The sequence below is a fragment of the Egretta garzetta genome, unplaced genomic scaffold, assembly GCF_000687185.1.
Source record: "Egretta garzetta isolate BGI_Z169 unplaced genomic scaffold, ASM68718v1 scaffold45, whole genome shotgun sequence".
Classification (NCBI taxonomy): domain Eukaryota; kingdom Metazoa; phylum Chordata; class Aves; order Pelecaniformes; family Ardeidae; genus Egretta; species Egretta garzetta.
This window is the reverse complement of record NW_009260028.1, coordinates 12,341,425-12,357,272: the sequence shown is the minus strand read 5'-3', so window position 1 is coordinate 12,357,272 and position 15,848 is coordinate 12,341,425. Positions and strand designations below refer to the sequence as shown.

General features: G+C 42.6%; 1 protein-coding gene across 2 annotated transcripts in view; it reads right to left on the bottom strand.

The window, feature by feature from the left end:
• The window catches only part of SLC37A1 (solute carrier family 37 member 1), a 38,771-nt gene continuing 22,923 nt past the window's right edge, over nt 1-15,848 (bottom strand). The window contains exons 11-19 of one of the 2 annotated variants that reach the window (XM_009640930.2): nt 11,948-12,038; nt 10,401-10,463; nt 8,649-8,734; nt 6,942-6,990; nt 6,023-6,096; nt 4,459-4,537; nt 3,774-3,871; nt 1,376-1,428; nt 1-753 (exon numbers count right to left, since the gene is read on the bottom strand). In XM_009640930.2, coding sequence (XP_009639225.2) covers nt 738-753; nt 1,376-1,428; nt 3,774-3,871; nt 4,459-4,537; nt 6,023-6,096; nt 6,942-6,990; nt 8,649-8,734; nt 10,401-10,463; nt 11,948-12,038 — 609 coding nt within the window. In that variant the 3' untranslated portion in view covers nt 1-737. The remainder of the gene's footprint in view (nt 754-1,375; nt 1,429-3,773; nt 3,872-4,458; nt 4,538-6,022; nt 6,097-6,941; nt 6,991-8,648; nt 8,735-10,400; nt 10,464-11,947; nt 12,039-15,848) is intronic. The other variant, XM_035896450.1, reaches the window with a different exon arrangement.

Below are 15,848 nucleotides of genomic sequence, written 5' to 3'. Positions count from 1 at the left end.
CATAATCCACTTTTTGTTGCTTAGGACTCTTTTTTGCACAATCCTAATTAAGGGCTAACATCCATCCAGAGAGTCCGAGAAGACTGCTAACCGTGGTACACTGCAACAGTAAATTCCATTTCATTACCTACCAAAAGGCTGGATGTTGTCCTTGGGATTACAAGTAGCTAAAACCTAATAATATGGTGAGGTTATTATTGTCTGAGCAGCTTCAAAATACTAATAGCAGTGCATCTTAATAATCAGCTGGTATTGTCGCTATAAAGTGATGCCCTCGATGTGCGCAAGATGACATAAGGGATACATGCTTTGCTCACTGACACTGGGACATTTCACTGCTAGACTGTTATGATTTCAACTTCCTTCTGCTCTAGTTCTGACTTGTTTTTGGAAAATACAGAGTTCAGCATTTTAATTAAAAACATCCTATCAAAAGAAATAAAAAGGCACTTGGTATTTCTCTTTGGCTCAGTTGAGACGCGTTGCAAAAAACCTTCCCAAAGTTCCAGTTTCTTCATCTGATGAATAGCTGCCATCCTGAGGTACTTATTCATGTGCAAAAATAAGAGCTTCAGGGATTTACCAGTTGTATTTCTCACATTGTTTCCAGTAAACGTGCAAAGTTCTTCACCAAACAGAATCTCTTAAACATAGAATAATGCATTCCATGAAGTTTGTTTTTCAGGGAAGAGCTCTGATCACTGGCACAGTCCTTATTCCAAATCCGGTCTCGTAGCTCAGTGTTCTTTAAACCTGGAAATGAACAGCAACCAGGCAGGAAAAGTTAAGGTGTGAGGGCTAACAGCCACTAACTTCAAAATGGAGGATCTATCCCTTGCCACGCGTTTTTCTATTCTCTGTCCGTTTTACTTCTCCAAAACTACAACCAAGGGGCTCAATTTATATTTTGCATATGCAAGTGTAACCAAGCGTAACCCCATTGATTCAGTGGATTATTTTTTTTTTCCCCTCAATTCAAAACACTGTAAACTCAATCACCCTTTCGGAAAAAGTTACACTTGAAATTATTAATAAACACAGAGCAAGCAATCAAGTACTTTCTTATTCCCCATGCGCATGCACAATGATGAAATCCAGGAAATTACATATTTGGGAAAAAACAAACCATAACCAAGAGACCGTGACAGAAATGGGGTTTCAGATACTTCTCAAAATAATATGTTCTAAAGAAAAATGTTCATGATTTGAAAACATCAAACTGACATTACTCTTTTGAAGCTAAATTAAAACATACAAAAATGGACATACAGAAACTGTAACACATTCAAGTCTACATCTAGGTAGTATGGGGCAAAGGCTTGGTAATGTGTTTTAAAACTGTTATTAAAGAGCAACAGCCATGCATAACACTTACAGGGTATGATCTGCATTACACCGAAGTTCCTTCTGAATAAGACGCAGTAAGAACTGTAAAAACAGCCACAGTATCTGTGTTAGTATCTATACAGCTATACCAATGAGCTAAGTTTCAGGATAATATGTTCATTGTTCTTTGAAGAGTTCCTCATTTAAAACATTACCCTGTAATGCTGAACTCAGTTAAAAAAAAAAAAATTTACAGACGTTCAGTCAATGTTTGGAAGAGGAGTTTTCACAATTAATCAGCAAGAGGAAAGTAATTTCCTTTTTGCAAGTGAGAGATCAATTTCTTTATAAAAACCAGCATGGCTTTCCAAAGCTGCTTTACCAGCAGACATGTAAAGAAACCAGCAGAGGGAACCCAAGACTTCAAGAAAACGTGGCAGATAGAAATTTTGGAGCCTAAAAGTATTTTAGCTGCTATTCTGAAAAACAACTGTGTGTGTGAAAAGCTTTAATCACACAATTAGTCAAGACAAGTAAAGTCAGTCACGTTTACTTGCCTGTGCAGGATCAGGACTTCCAAGTGCACTTTAAAAGGTGCACTAACATAGTACCCAGGAAAGTGATTTTACAAATAAAATTTGATGAAACCCATGTACATTAAAGACAGAATTAGAACTTCCAGGGTTCCTCACTGTAACAGTTTTCCTTATCCTCAGAGACTCACTGTTAGAAACAGAAGTTTCTTCACTATTAGAAGTATTGGTGTTTTAAGAAGTTAAACCTAACATTTCAGAGGTAAGGGAGAGGCCAAGAATGACAGAACTGAACACCACGTAAGAGGCTAAAGCCCCCCAGATATCTTTGAAGAAATAACATTTGAACACAGGCATCTGCATGCTGTACTGCAAAGAACAGGAAAAGAAGAACAAGAGTTACAAAAACCAGGATTTACTTCAACAGCACAGAGTCCACCCTCTCAAAAACAGAGCTTTACAAAAGCATTTTAACTGATGCCGCAAAGAAATGTGGGATTTTGTCACTTAGTTTTAATAAATAGCTACAAAAGAAAAAAAGCAGAACTTTAAGTCTACTTGGGAAAACTACAACAATCTCCCAAACCTCATTCTGCAGCATGGAATACCTAATACTGAAAACAGCACAAATCAGGATTTATAGAGCTGCTGACTACCAGTGGCAACATACTTCAACTACTAACTTACCTAATTTATTTACTTAATTTCCAGAGATTTCACATCTTAAATGTGGAAAAATTTACTTTAAGATTTGGGGTTTAATTTGAATTCAGGAAAAAAACCTCAGTCTTAACTCAAAGCAAGACTTTGTGCTCCCTTCGTGTCAAGAAAGAGTGGTCTGACGCACTCAGCATTAGCTCCTCTGCAGGAGCACATTGCTCAGTGCAATACCGTGCAGGCACGGGGCTTTGTCTGGGCACAGCCAGTGCGGAGGAAGGAGTATTCCTGAAGTGTTTCACAGCCAGCCTGCCCTGTCATGACTGCTTCCACCCAGGACTTCAAAAGGAGAGGACAAGCAGGTGACACTTCAAGACATCTCTCAGGTTAGTCATAGCAGCATTCTGCTCTGCTGGAGAACTAAGCTGGTACAGACGCTGTCCAGGGAAATCAGTCGCAAACGCAAAAACGTAACCTACAGGCTAACCTACAGGTGGGTGCAGCAAGCTGACTTCAAAGGTACAGCAAGACTTGCCTTGCCTCATCTTGTGTCTTCTTTGGTCTTTAAAGCAAAGCAGGGCAAGTCAGAAGTGAAAAAAAACCAAACCAAAACAACACACCCCACCTTTTCAGATCTTCCTATCAATCATAGAGGATCTCAGACAGGATTAAAAAGGAAAACGGATGTGCTCTGTACCAAGCCACCATGCGTGTGTTGCACCCCTTTTCCCTAAACATCTGTTCCTGATTACTGTCAAAAGTTAGGATGCCAGTTTTTCGTCTAACCTAGTACTGCAGTTTTAGGGCCCATCTGGAGAATCTGATTTATGAACTTTCAACAGCTTCATTACCGCAGTGCTTTTGGTGACATAGCAATACAGCAAAACATTTGTTACTGCTTCGCTAAACTGGCTTTAAAGAAAACAGAAGTAATTCTTCCGTGAGTGGAATCTGAGGCATCTTCTAGGTCTATATATGAAGGTTTACTTACAATTACACCTGCTGTAACCTGCTCAGCCAGCAATTAACAGATGTGTATTTGCTCAGAAATTGAAGTGCACCAGAACTAATCCGCACTTTTGATTAAAATTAGATGAGAATTTCAAAATGAGCAGATTTGCTCTTTAATTGAAAATTTTCTACACAATTGGAAGTTTCTTGTAAGACGGAATATTGAAATTGCAAAAGGAAAATTTGCATTTTAAGACAGTTTAGCACAAAGGAAATACATGGCAACTAAACAGTATTTAGACTTACTAGCAAGGCACATGCATCTGCCACCATGAGCATGTAAAACACGTTGTTCCAACCAGATGGGGAAATAAGACCAGCTAAGAGAGGCCCCACAGCCGCACCTAAAATATAATATTGATATTGTCAGAATGATGCAACCCAAGATTTACTATGCTGAGAGAGAGTTGTTATGAGTTAGAATACCAGTTTTTCAACCTAGTTCACTCAGTATTATGGTACGTATTAAAAGGTCCCAGCAAGTGCAAAACATTACTGGCACAGCTGCAAGCCAATGGGAAACCTAACACAGAGGAAGGTGGAAGACTAGCAGTTTGAGAAAAGCCTACTTTTGGCTCAACAAAATGCCCATCCAGTATAAAGCTGAATCCTACTCAAGTTTTTCCTTCCACTTACCAGCATGAAGGGCATGAATAAAATATCCTGGATCTCAGAAACGACCCAATGGCATCTACTTTTGCTGTCTGTGCTCAGTATCAGTCTATCACCCTCTTCCTCTCTCAGGTGTGGGACCACTAGAAAGGTTTAAGGCTAAGTTTGCTCTACTCCCCATTTCCAAAGCTGTATCAAGTCCTGGCAAAATGAGAATTGGAGAGAGGCTAGTTTCTCAAAGATGCTTAGTTTTAACCCGACCACAGCTAAAGCAGGCTACCTTACAGCTCAAGCAGGCTACCTTACAGCTCAGGCTTACCTACAGATCCTGTTCCATCGATGATTGCCGTCACTGTGGACAAGGCTCTTGCATTCCCTTTCAGGCTTTTATGGGTACCCTAAAGTGACAAAGACTGCTTAGACCCATCTGAACTCTGAAGAAGTCCTTACAACATCAGCAAGCTCACGTCCTTCCACATTAGATGTACATTGTGAAGATGCCTTCAATATCCTAGCTCAGACCCTTCTGTCAGTGCTTCAAGAAGCCTTCTACCTCATCAACCTGTTGCCTACAGTGTTCTCCTTTATTACATCATGTTATTCAAACCACAGGAGCCCAGAAGCTTTCTGTTCTGCACACTGGGGATTCAAGCAACAAGGACAGCACTTCAGCTTTGCGTTACGCTGCAAAGCTGTTTCCACAGCCCTCTTTTCCCCTGCTAATACAGCAAAGCTCTGTGGAACAACACAAAACAAAAAACCCAACCCAAAAACCAAAACAAACAAAAAAAAAGATCATTGCTGTGACAGGAATACTAGAGTACCAGAATTATGAAGATATACTGAAATGCTAATTCAGAGAATTCTTGAGCCAAAAGAAGCTGTTCAGTCCCAATTTTAAAAGCCAGGTCTTCAGAGCAAAACAACTGATAAAGGGAGTGACTTTGTAGAGAGACAGAAAAATTGAGTAGTTCAGAGACAGTACACTGAGGAGAACACAGCCAAGGTAATCAGCGATTTACATTTGCTTGTGTCAGATGTTTGATTGCTGTCATCCTAGGAACTGGTTGGCAGTTTCAACCCTCTTCCCAAGGGCCAGGTAGGGATCTTGCTATGTCATGCCCCACCTTCTAGCTAGCAGCCCCTTCAAAAAGGCTAAGAAGAAAATGAGCAATGCATGGTGGCCTTCTTTGTCTGGCCAAGACCTCAAGGTCAAGGACAGGACTCCAGAGCATGTTTGGAGATTTCTGTCCTGCTCCTTTTCTTATATTTAGAGCATTTGTTATTAGAGGACTTTTGCCCCTTCTTTGTACCTTAAGGAATGAGTACCTTTGAAAGCCACCTTCCAAAGCCTACCTAATGGAAGGTACCAGGGTCAATGTTTTCACACAACATTTGTGACAGACCAACCTGATCCAGCTGGAAGTGCCAGCAACCAGAGTAACAGTACAGAGACATGACAGAGGGGTAGCATGGAAAAAAGTAAGGGTACATGCCGTGTATAGCTTTCCATGCTGATGGAAATTAGGTCTCCAGCTCATCTCTCACACAGACACAGCCCCTCCCCTCAATTAAAGATGCGAAGTATAAAAGGGAAGAAGGCACCTGTACAGAGACTTGACCTTCCATGCAACCTTCACATTCACTTTGGGCTGTCTTGTTAGTAGGCAAGAATAATTTAGAGGCCTCTCACAAGCATAACACTCATTAATACATGAACTCTGAAACAATCTCAATGGCAGAGTTCAGCACTGCCTGTCCAGCTCCTTATCCCTTTGCTTTGAGACAATGCAGCCCCTTCACTGACAACCCTGCAGAAGTCAAAGGGCTCTCTCTGGAGGCCAAAGCTGTTACACTGCAAGCAGAGGGGAAGCCAAACTCACCAAGTCAGCAGAGACAGCAGTGGTGATCAGTGCATAAGGGCCATTCACCAGGGCACCACTGATAAGCAGCATCACTGTTGCAAATGGGACAAAAATGGAAAATATGAGTCGCCTGAATGACTGTTAACCATAGCAACAGGAAACATCGTAGCCTGTGGTTCTCAAATGGTTTAATCCTTCCTTGGCTTCCCTGGCCCCATCACACAATTGGGAAAGGAGGAAAAGCAACATGTATTTGTATCTCCCCGCAATGCTTACTCCATGACGTGAATTCTCAAATGTAAGAGGAGACAGGGCTGAGTCAAAAGGCACTTCCCAGGGCCTTTATTGATACTGGTAGGTCAGAGAAAGGGAAAAGTCTGACCAAATTGACCCTAAGAGCAGGGGATGCTTACAGGGACCCACCCATAAGTCCCTTCTCTGCTTGTACAGCACCAAGCACCAGAGGGCCCTAAACCGTAACAAGGCCTTTAGGTAAATGAGACACTACTGTCAGCACTTGCGTTTCAACTTTTGCTGTGAGGTAACAGATAGAAAGACACAAGTTAATTCAGACTAAACAAGTGAAGTTAATGTTGCTGTCAAAGATACTACAAAGTAGTCTTTAAACACTTCTGACATTGGGCACAGAGAATATAGTAAAGCCTGTGCTGACACAACAAGCTCCAGAAAGGAAGACTACTGATATAAATTAAGTCACTGTTCTCATGCCACCCCTTACTTGTTTCCTAGCCCTCTTCCTTACCCCATAAAAAGCCTGCAAGACAAGGACTAGGGAATTTGATTCCATACTTCCTCCTCTCAGGAAAAAAATAAAATTAAAAAAAAAAAAAAAAAGGGGAAAGGGGAAAGGGCATCAAAGGATCATAAATGAAAAGCTCACATAAAGGCAGGCAGAAAATGACTTAAAAATACTCACCTACAGTAGCCTCAAGGCCCATTTTACTGATAGCAGAGAACATGTACAACTGTAAAGAAAAAAACAAACACACTGAATACCAACATAGGTACTACTCTTAGGTTCCCTATTTTTCCCATGCTAACTAAAAAACTATCTATCTTAGTTGGGATGAAAAGTGAGAGTGAACGCTAGATCTAGCATCCTAGGTTTTACTAAGCCTTTTTAGACCACAGCAGGATGGTTGGTTGATTGGAAAGAGAAGGGAGGTAAGGGATGTGCTCCTAATTCCTCAATGTGTCCTTTCAGAAGAAAGGGCTGTGTTATGAGACCTCTCAATTTTAAACTCTCAAATTGCCAGCTTCAACACAGCACAGAAGACTGTTCACAAAAGAATCAAAACTTAAAGAAAAAATGCACCTCGTATGTCCAACTGCCACTTTACCAACAGAATCATAGAATCGTTCAGGTTGGAAAACACCTTCAATATCATCAAGTCCAACCATTAACCTAACACTGCTATCCCACAAATAAATCATGTCTCTAAGCACCCCATCTTTTAAATACCTCCATGGATGGGGACTCAACCACTTCCCTGGGCAGCCCGTTCCAATGCTTAACAACCCTCTCAGTGAAGAAATTTTTCCTAATGTCCAACCTAAACCTGCCCTGGCACAACTTGAGGCTGTTTCCTCTCGTCCTATTGCTTGTTAGGAGAAGAGACCGATCCCCACCTCACTACAGTCTCCTGTCAGGCAGTTGCAGAGGGCGATAAGCTCCCCTCTCAGCCTCCTCTTCTCCAGGCCGAACAACCTCAGTTCCCTCAGATGCTCACCAGCCTTGTGCTCCAGACCCCTCACCAGCTTTGTTGCTCTCCTCTGGACATGTTCCAGCGCCTCAATGCCCTTCATGTAGTGAGGGGCCCAAAACTGAACACAGTATTCAAGGTGCAGCCTCACCAGTGCCGAGTACAGGGGCATGATCACTTCCATGCTCCTGCTGGCCACACTATTTCTGATATAAGCCAGGATGCTGTTGGCCCTCTTGGCCACCTGGGCACACTGCTGGCTCATATTCAGCTGGCTCTCAACCAGTACATCCAGGTCTTTCTCCACCAGGCAGCTTTCCAGCCACTCTTCCCCAAGCCTGTAGTGTTACACAGGGTCGTTGTGACCAAAGTGCAGGACCCGGCACTTGGCCTTGTTGAACCTCACACGATTGGCTTTGGCCCATTGATCCAGCCTGCCCAGGTCCCTCTGCAGAGCCTCCCTACCCTCAAGCAGATCCAATTTGGAGTCATCTGAAAACGTATTGAAGGTGCACTTGATCCCCTTGTCCAGACAGTTAATAAAGATATCGAACAGAACTGGTCCCAATACTGAGCCCTGGGGAACACCACTTCTGACTGTCCACCAACTGGATTTAACTCCATTCACCATAATAATTACAGCACAGAAATTTTAATCTTTGAGCACCTAAAATTTTGGCCAGAATGGACACCAAAGACTGATAAAATTTCCATAGTCCTGTAATAGGCAATGCACTAGACTTATCTGCTTGTTTAGTAAAGGCAGGCCCAACATCTACACTTGCTCACATGCTCAACTTGCCAGTTTTTAACCTGGCCTGAACTCCTTATATCCAAGCTAGAAGATGCTGTTTGCAGAACTTCCCAAGGAATGCTGTCAAAATCCTAGCTGCATCTTTAAGAGAGGGGCAAACTCTTACTGTGGGTGCCGCGAGCAATAACATCATTCCGCAGGTTGATGCTCTTTTCTCCAGCCTGTCTGAAATAAGGCCTGCCAAAATTCCACCTGGAAGAGGAGAGATATGTGTGAGGAAAACATTCTGTGCATGTTTTACACAAAAGACACCGGTTACGCTTAATGAAAACCAACCCAGACTTTTAATGTACAGTTATACATAGCAGCACAGAGCATGAGACTGACAACATAATTCGCACTTAGCAATATCCTTATTAACACAACCGGTTTTGACTTGGAAAATAACAGAAGCAGACAGTTGTTCTTCCTCATTGTTTATGCCAACCAAATATCCAAGATGACGGGGCAGGGGCGGAACAGAGGTGGAAGAAATATTTAGAAATCATTGTTCGGCTGCTTTTGAATGCAAAAAGCCTTTTCACCAGGTGCCGCGTGGCCCCACTGCTGGCGCTCTGGAATCCAGCTGTGCCCAGCTACTCACTGGTCTCAACTCCTCACATGCAACAATAGACTTGGCTGTGTCCATGTCACACTGCAACTGGGGGGAAATGAGCTATTCTAGATCTTGGGGCAAATGAAATATTTTTCTCTCCAGGCAGTCACCTTTTACTGTTCCCTACTTCTTGTGTTTGCCAACAACTGTACACAGAAGTACTAATCAGTGTGTGGCAGGAGGGGGCTGGAAGGCCTGAGGGAAAGACCTGCCAATATGATATAAAGGGACCTTGGTAAGGGGAGGAGAGGAAGTTCTCTGGATTCTGCAGATTCCTAAATATCACTGGGCCTACCTCTACCTTCCAAGCTGCCCATCTCCAAAGTGCTCACTTGAATTTAAATGTAAATGCCAAATGTCTAAGCAGCACTTAGTACCTTGTTAAGATTGTATTCACAGTGGAATAAGATATTGCTGAAAAGTCACCCACATCTCTAAGGCACTAACACCTCTGGCTTCCAGCTATCTGGGATGCAATGAGAAATAGCAAGTGTCACATCCAGCACAAGTCTGGAACAGTAACTGCAACACACCTTGACACCTGCATCTTGAACTACCAGAATTTACATAGCTCTTGATCCAGTATTCTCCAGCATGAGCATCATTTTCCAACAGACTGATATAGGGCTTATTTCCGTAAGTGGGGGAGTGGAGGGGGACAGCGGGTCACACAAATCAGTTGGGCATCAAGATGACAATTCTAGTTTTATTGTGAGCTATACTGTCTGCACTGGCATAAAAAAATTTAATTATTCAGTGGTCACCTCACAAATTGCAAAGGAATAGTCTCATCCTCATTATTATTACAATCTCCCAATTTTATCACATTCAGTTATATGAAACATCAAGAAAAAAAAACCAAAACACAAAAACCCCTATGGCCATTCACCTCTGTGCCCACAAAAAAATACACAACTGTACAAGCTGGGATAGTTCTGTTATGTTAGAGTGATAAAAGGAAGACATTTTGTCAGGTTGCATGATCAAGACTCATGGGCCAGAGCTGATGGAGCTAAAAGATTCCACAATATTTGGCTCTTACAGTCTGTGCTGGACAACATTGTTGGGTCTGTGAATTGTTCAATCTATAGATATTTTGCTAGATTTTCAACAACCAACCTGGATCCCAACTTAATACCTTTACTGCCAGTCTTCTTCAGTGGACATAAGGCACAAGTACTAATAATACATGTAAGCTGTGCGTACCACAGCTTTTCCTAAACTGGTCTGATTAAAGATGAAGTATTAATATATAAAACTTACCAAAGATTCCACCCACATCAAACAGTGTAGAAAGGTCCCCAGCTCTTTTGGCATCAAGATGTTCTAGTAACAGAAGAAAAACATTTGTCTCATTTCCAGACTACAAAATGTGGATATCTCAACACAGTCTTGTCATGCTAGGATAAAGGCATCTTATGGCAGTATTGTCTGGTCACAGGAATAAGCTGTCATTGTATGTAACAAATACAGATTGTATCATAACGGGGTATTCAGGGATACAGTCTTTTGAATGCAATTACATTCACGGCAGGACATTTTACCACTTTAACTATAGACAGAGTCCAAGGAATAGAGCTGTCGATTGTTAAAGTCTGGACTAACGATATTCCCGTTAGTGAATAGCTACAGATTCATAAACAGTTAACAAATGCTCATGAGACTCTGCTCTAAAAGCATGATCAGCGTACATTTAGATGACTTGTACAGCCTCATCCTGGGGGTCTGCATCACATGACCAGTAACATTCATCATTAAATTACGTCTGGCAACACACGCACATGCTCTTGGCACAACATGCACTGTGCAGTTCATGGGGACTATGAAGAGACAGTGATTTCCTTAAATCCACTGTTTGCCATGGGCAGTGAAGACCACTGTTTGCACATACTTACATTTAGTCTAATGTAGTTACTGATACGCTATGGGAACAGATTTCTGAAAGTAAATCAGAAAGTTGGGAAACCCAGCCCTATTGTGTTAAGCGTGAAATTTCAAAAGGAGCTGAATTTCTAAACCCCTTTGGTATTTTTTTAAAGTCTCTGAAATACATTTGAAAGACCAGTATGTGCTAAAACAGTGGTGTCAGTGGTGCTACCATAACCTCACCGACCTCTGCAACAGCACAGGTGGCAGTACTGTGGTAAATACCATTAACCTTCCTATTAAAACCGTGCTGCTTTCAAGGTACCCAGTCCTGCAGGAGCAGTGGTTATTTGAGTCCAAAGACAGCAGCCTTTAGCTACTGGATTTGCAGCGCTATGTGCCTTCACAGAGTGCTCAATCTGTGTGTCTCTGCTGGTTGTTACTGCCACACTTGTCCAGCACAGCTTTTTTTGTTAGCTAGGGGTTTAAAGGTCACATAATGACTCACAAGAACATTAATTTCTCTGGCTAGGGAGAACTCCTTTCTCTGCACTCTACAGCACAAACAAAAAACCAATACCAAACAGATAAAGAAGCTCATTTAGATTTTTTGTGTATGTTTCAATAAGGCACTTCAATCATGTAAAATCATTATTAGAAAGTAAACCTTTTTGATAGGTTTGCAATAGCCAAAGGCACAGTGTTTATCCTCAGAATTGTTGAAGATAAGCCAGATTCTTTTTTTGATTGTTTTGAAAGTGTCCTCTCATAATACTGAATTCATAAAATTGAGAAATGTTCATTGGTGTCTTACAACTCTCCTGCTACTGTATCAAAGATAGCCTATTTCAGAAGCAGTAATGTTTATTTTCTTATTTATTTCAAGCTCTTATTTCCAGACACCCTGTAGTCATAATTCTGTATCCCCTTACTGTGATACTTACCTACATTTGTGATATAGAGGGGAAGCCAGAAGAGGAAGGTATAGCTCACCAGCTTTGCAAACAGAAGACAAAGGGAGAACTCTATGACTCCCTGATAATAAAGAAAATAGGAAGTTAGTATCTTGACAGGGGCTGCTATTTGCTTTCAAAGACCATTATGAAAATGGTTTCTAGGAAGCATTTAGGCTTTTCTTTTTCTCTCAAGAATTCCCAAAAAGCTTTTTTCCCCAGAGAGCACAAAGCTTACAATGAGAACAGACTGGGGTATTTTACTTATGTGTTTTCTCTTCTTTTAATTGCACTGAATTGAACAAAGAGAGAACACTAAAATGAACAGGAAGGTTTTGGTAATGTTTGGGACACCTGAATCACTTACTTTCCTTGTGCAAAGAGGTTTTATATACCATTCTAGAAGGTTTGGAGTGTATTCCAGAGAAATTGGCTGATTTTTGTGTTATTTAGATCCTTCTTTCAGATGGGTCTAAGATTTCTTCCTTACTGTGTAATTCTTTACAAAAAGCTACCTAACCAGCATGGCACCGTTCAAATCAGTATGTGGTAAGAGTACGCTACAGACAGGGCATACGCCTATTTAAAATACTAATTTGTTCCATCCTCTTTCCTGCTGGGTACATGAGAACTATGCTTACTGCACAGAGCTGCAGCTAAACTGCCAAATTAACCTATTTTCATTCCCCTCACCATCTGATATCATTTTCTTTGAAATCACATTTTTTAAATCGTTGGTACAGAGCACTCAGTTGTCTGCATGGACAACACATGCACACAGCTGGCTCTACTTCACATACAGCTGTGACACTTCCCAACAGCAGGCAGGAAAAATACCACAGTTACAGAGATTCCAGGTGGCGGCAGCAGCAGTTTTTCTACCATTACTTCCACTTGCCACAGGAAAAACAGATGAGACAGAGGATCAGACTGGACAGGCCAAGAAGATGCAGGAATAAGTGGGTGGGTGCTGGGAATTCCCTCCACTACATTTACACCTGGTCCAAATCAATTTGCATAGAATTCTACTTGTGCGACCTACTGAAGCTGCTGGGCTTCAAGCTGAGAGGGCAATCAAGGATGACAGTCCCTGACTTAAAGGAAACTTCCTTTCCTTTTATCAGCAGTCCAAATGTTTGGGCTGCCTGAAACTACTCAATATGAGCCATACAAGAGATTTTAAAATTAAAGCTTTTAAAACCAATGTTGAGGAGTGTGAAAGGGAAGCCATGCAAGGAAGTTCTGAAGTGCTTATAGACTCATCCTGCTATTCCATCTTTAATAACAATATGTCATTAACTAAGACCAGTAAACTTTTAGAACAGACTTTAGTACAGAATTCAGTATTTCAGTTCGAAGGGACCTACAAAACTGTCTAAGTCCAACTGCCTGACTTATTCAAGGCTGACCAAAAGTTAAAGCCTGTTATTAAGGGCGTTTTCCGAATGCCTCTTAAACACTGAGAGGCTTGGGGCATCGACCACCTCTCTAGGAAGCCTGTTCCCGTGTTTGACCACACTCTTGGTAAAGAAATGCTTCCTCCTAATATCCAGCCTAAACCTCCCTTGGCACAGCTTTGAACCATTCCCAACATGTCCCATCACTGAATCCCAGGGAGAAGAGCTCAGCACCTCCCTCTCCACTTCCTTTCCTCAGGAAGCTGTAAAGAGCAATGAGGTTGCCCCTCAGCCTCCTTTTCTCCAAACTAGACAAGCCCAGATTCCTTAGCAGCTCCTCACGGGCCATGCCTGCCAGCCCTTCCACCAGCTTTGCTGCCCTCCTCTGGACACATTCAAGGACCTTCACATCCTTTTTAAATTGTGGGGATGTCTTGGTTTCTGCTGGGACATAGTTAATTTTCTTCCTAGTAGCTGGTATAGTGCTGCGTTCTGGAGTTAGTACTAGAAGAATGTTGGTAACACACTGATGGTTTAGTTGTTGCTGGATAGTGCTTAGACTGGCCAAGGACTTCTCAGCTCTCAGCTCTGCCAGGTGCACAAGAAGCTAGGAGGGAACACGGCTGGGACAGCTGAGCCAAACTGACCAAAGGGGTATTCCATACCATATGACGTCCTGCTTGGTATATAAGCTGGGGGAAGAAGGAGGAAGGGGGGACGTTTGGAGTTATGGCGTTGGTCTTCCCAAGTCACCGTTACGCGTGATGGAGCCCTGCTGTCCTGGGGATGGCTGAGCACCTGCCTGCCCATGGGAAGCAGTGGATGAATTCCTTGCTTTGCTTTGCTTGCGTGCGCGGCTTTTGCTTTCCCTAGGAAACTGCCTTTATCTCAACCCACGAGTTTTCTCACTTTTACTTTTCTGATTCTCTCCCCTGCCCCATTGTGGGGGGAATGAGCGAGCGGCTGTGTGGTGCTGAGTTGCCAGCCAGGGTTAAACCATGACAGGGGCCCAGAACTGCACACAGCACTCCAGGTCAGGCCGCACAAACACTGAATACAGCGGGATAATCACCTCTTTCGACTGGCTGGCTGTGCTGTGTTTGATGCACCCCAGGATGGGGTTTGCCCTCGTGGCTGCCAGGGCACACTGCTGGCACTTGAGCCTGCTGTCAGCCAGCACCCCCAGATCCCTTTCTGCAGGGCTGCCCTCCAGCCACTCCTCTCCCAATTTATGCTTGTGCCCAGCGTTACTGCATCCTAGATGCAGAATCCAACATTTTGACTTGTTAAACTTCCTGCCATTATTCATCGCCCAATGCTCCAATCAATTTAGGTCCTTCTGCAAGGCCTCTTGTCCCTCAAGAGAGTCAATAGCACCTCCCAGTTTGGTATCATTGTCAAATTTGCTAATTGTGCATTCAATTCCTGCACCCACATTGTTGATAAATATATTGAACAGCACTGGCCCTAGAATTGAACCCTGAGGAACGCTGCTGGTGACCGGTCGCCAGGCAGATGTAGCCCCATACCCTACAACCCTTTGAGCTCTGCCCTTCACCCAGCGCACCGTGGACCCACAGTTGGACAACTTGGATGCTGTGAGGGACAGTATCAAAAGCCTTACTAAAATCCAGAAAAACTACATCCACTGCCTTCCCTTCATCTGCTAGGTGTGAGGCCTTATCATAGAAGGATATCAAATCAGTTAAACGGGACCTTCCCTTTGTGAACCCATGTTGACTGATGATTGTGTTATTCTTTAATAGTACCCAGTATAATCTTCTCCATAATTTTTCCAGGAACTGAGGTTAGACTAACAGGTCTGTAGTTCCCTGGGCCTTCTCTCATGCCTTGTTTGTAGACTGGAATAACACTGGCTGGCTTCCACTCAGCAGGGACCTCCCCAGACTCCCAAGGCCTTTGGTGGATCATTGAGAGGGTTCCTGCCATAACACCCGCTAGCTCCTTCGGTACTTTGGGATGAATCCCATCAGGCCCCATGGACTTGTAAACATCCCTTACAATTTCAGTGTCCACAAATGGAAACTCACTGTTCCTGCACTCATGGTCCTCTGACTCAGGGGACCAGGCAGCCCAATGTCTACCAATATTATTAAAGACTGAGGCAAAAAATGTGTTTTACATTATAGGCTGCTCTAGTATTAGTTATAATGATAAAAAAATATATTTTATATATGTATTATCTATATAATATATATAAACATATAATGATATAAAAAAGGAGCAGTTTATATGGGTACTAGAGCCTAGATACTTGTCGTTTCTAAGACGCAACCAACGAACCTATGCCATCTGCTCACTGGGAAAGAAAGTACTCTTGTATCTATTTTCACTCCTCCTCTGAGAGGGGCACACCTTGTCTTGTGTACCAGAATCATAGAATCACTTTGGTTGGAAAAGACCTTTAGGATCATCGAGTCCAACCTTTAACCTAACCCTGACATCCCACCACTAAACCATGTCCCTAAGCACCT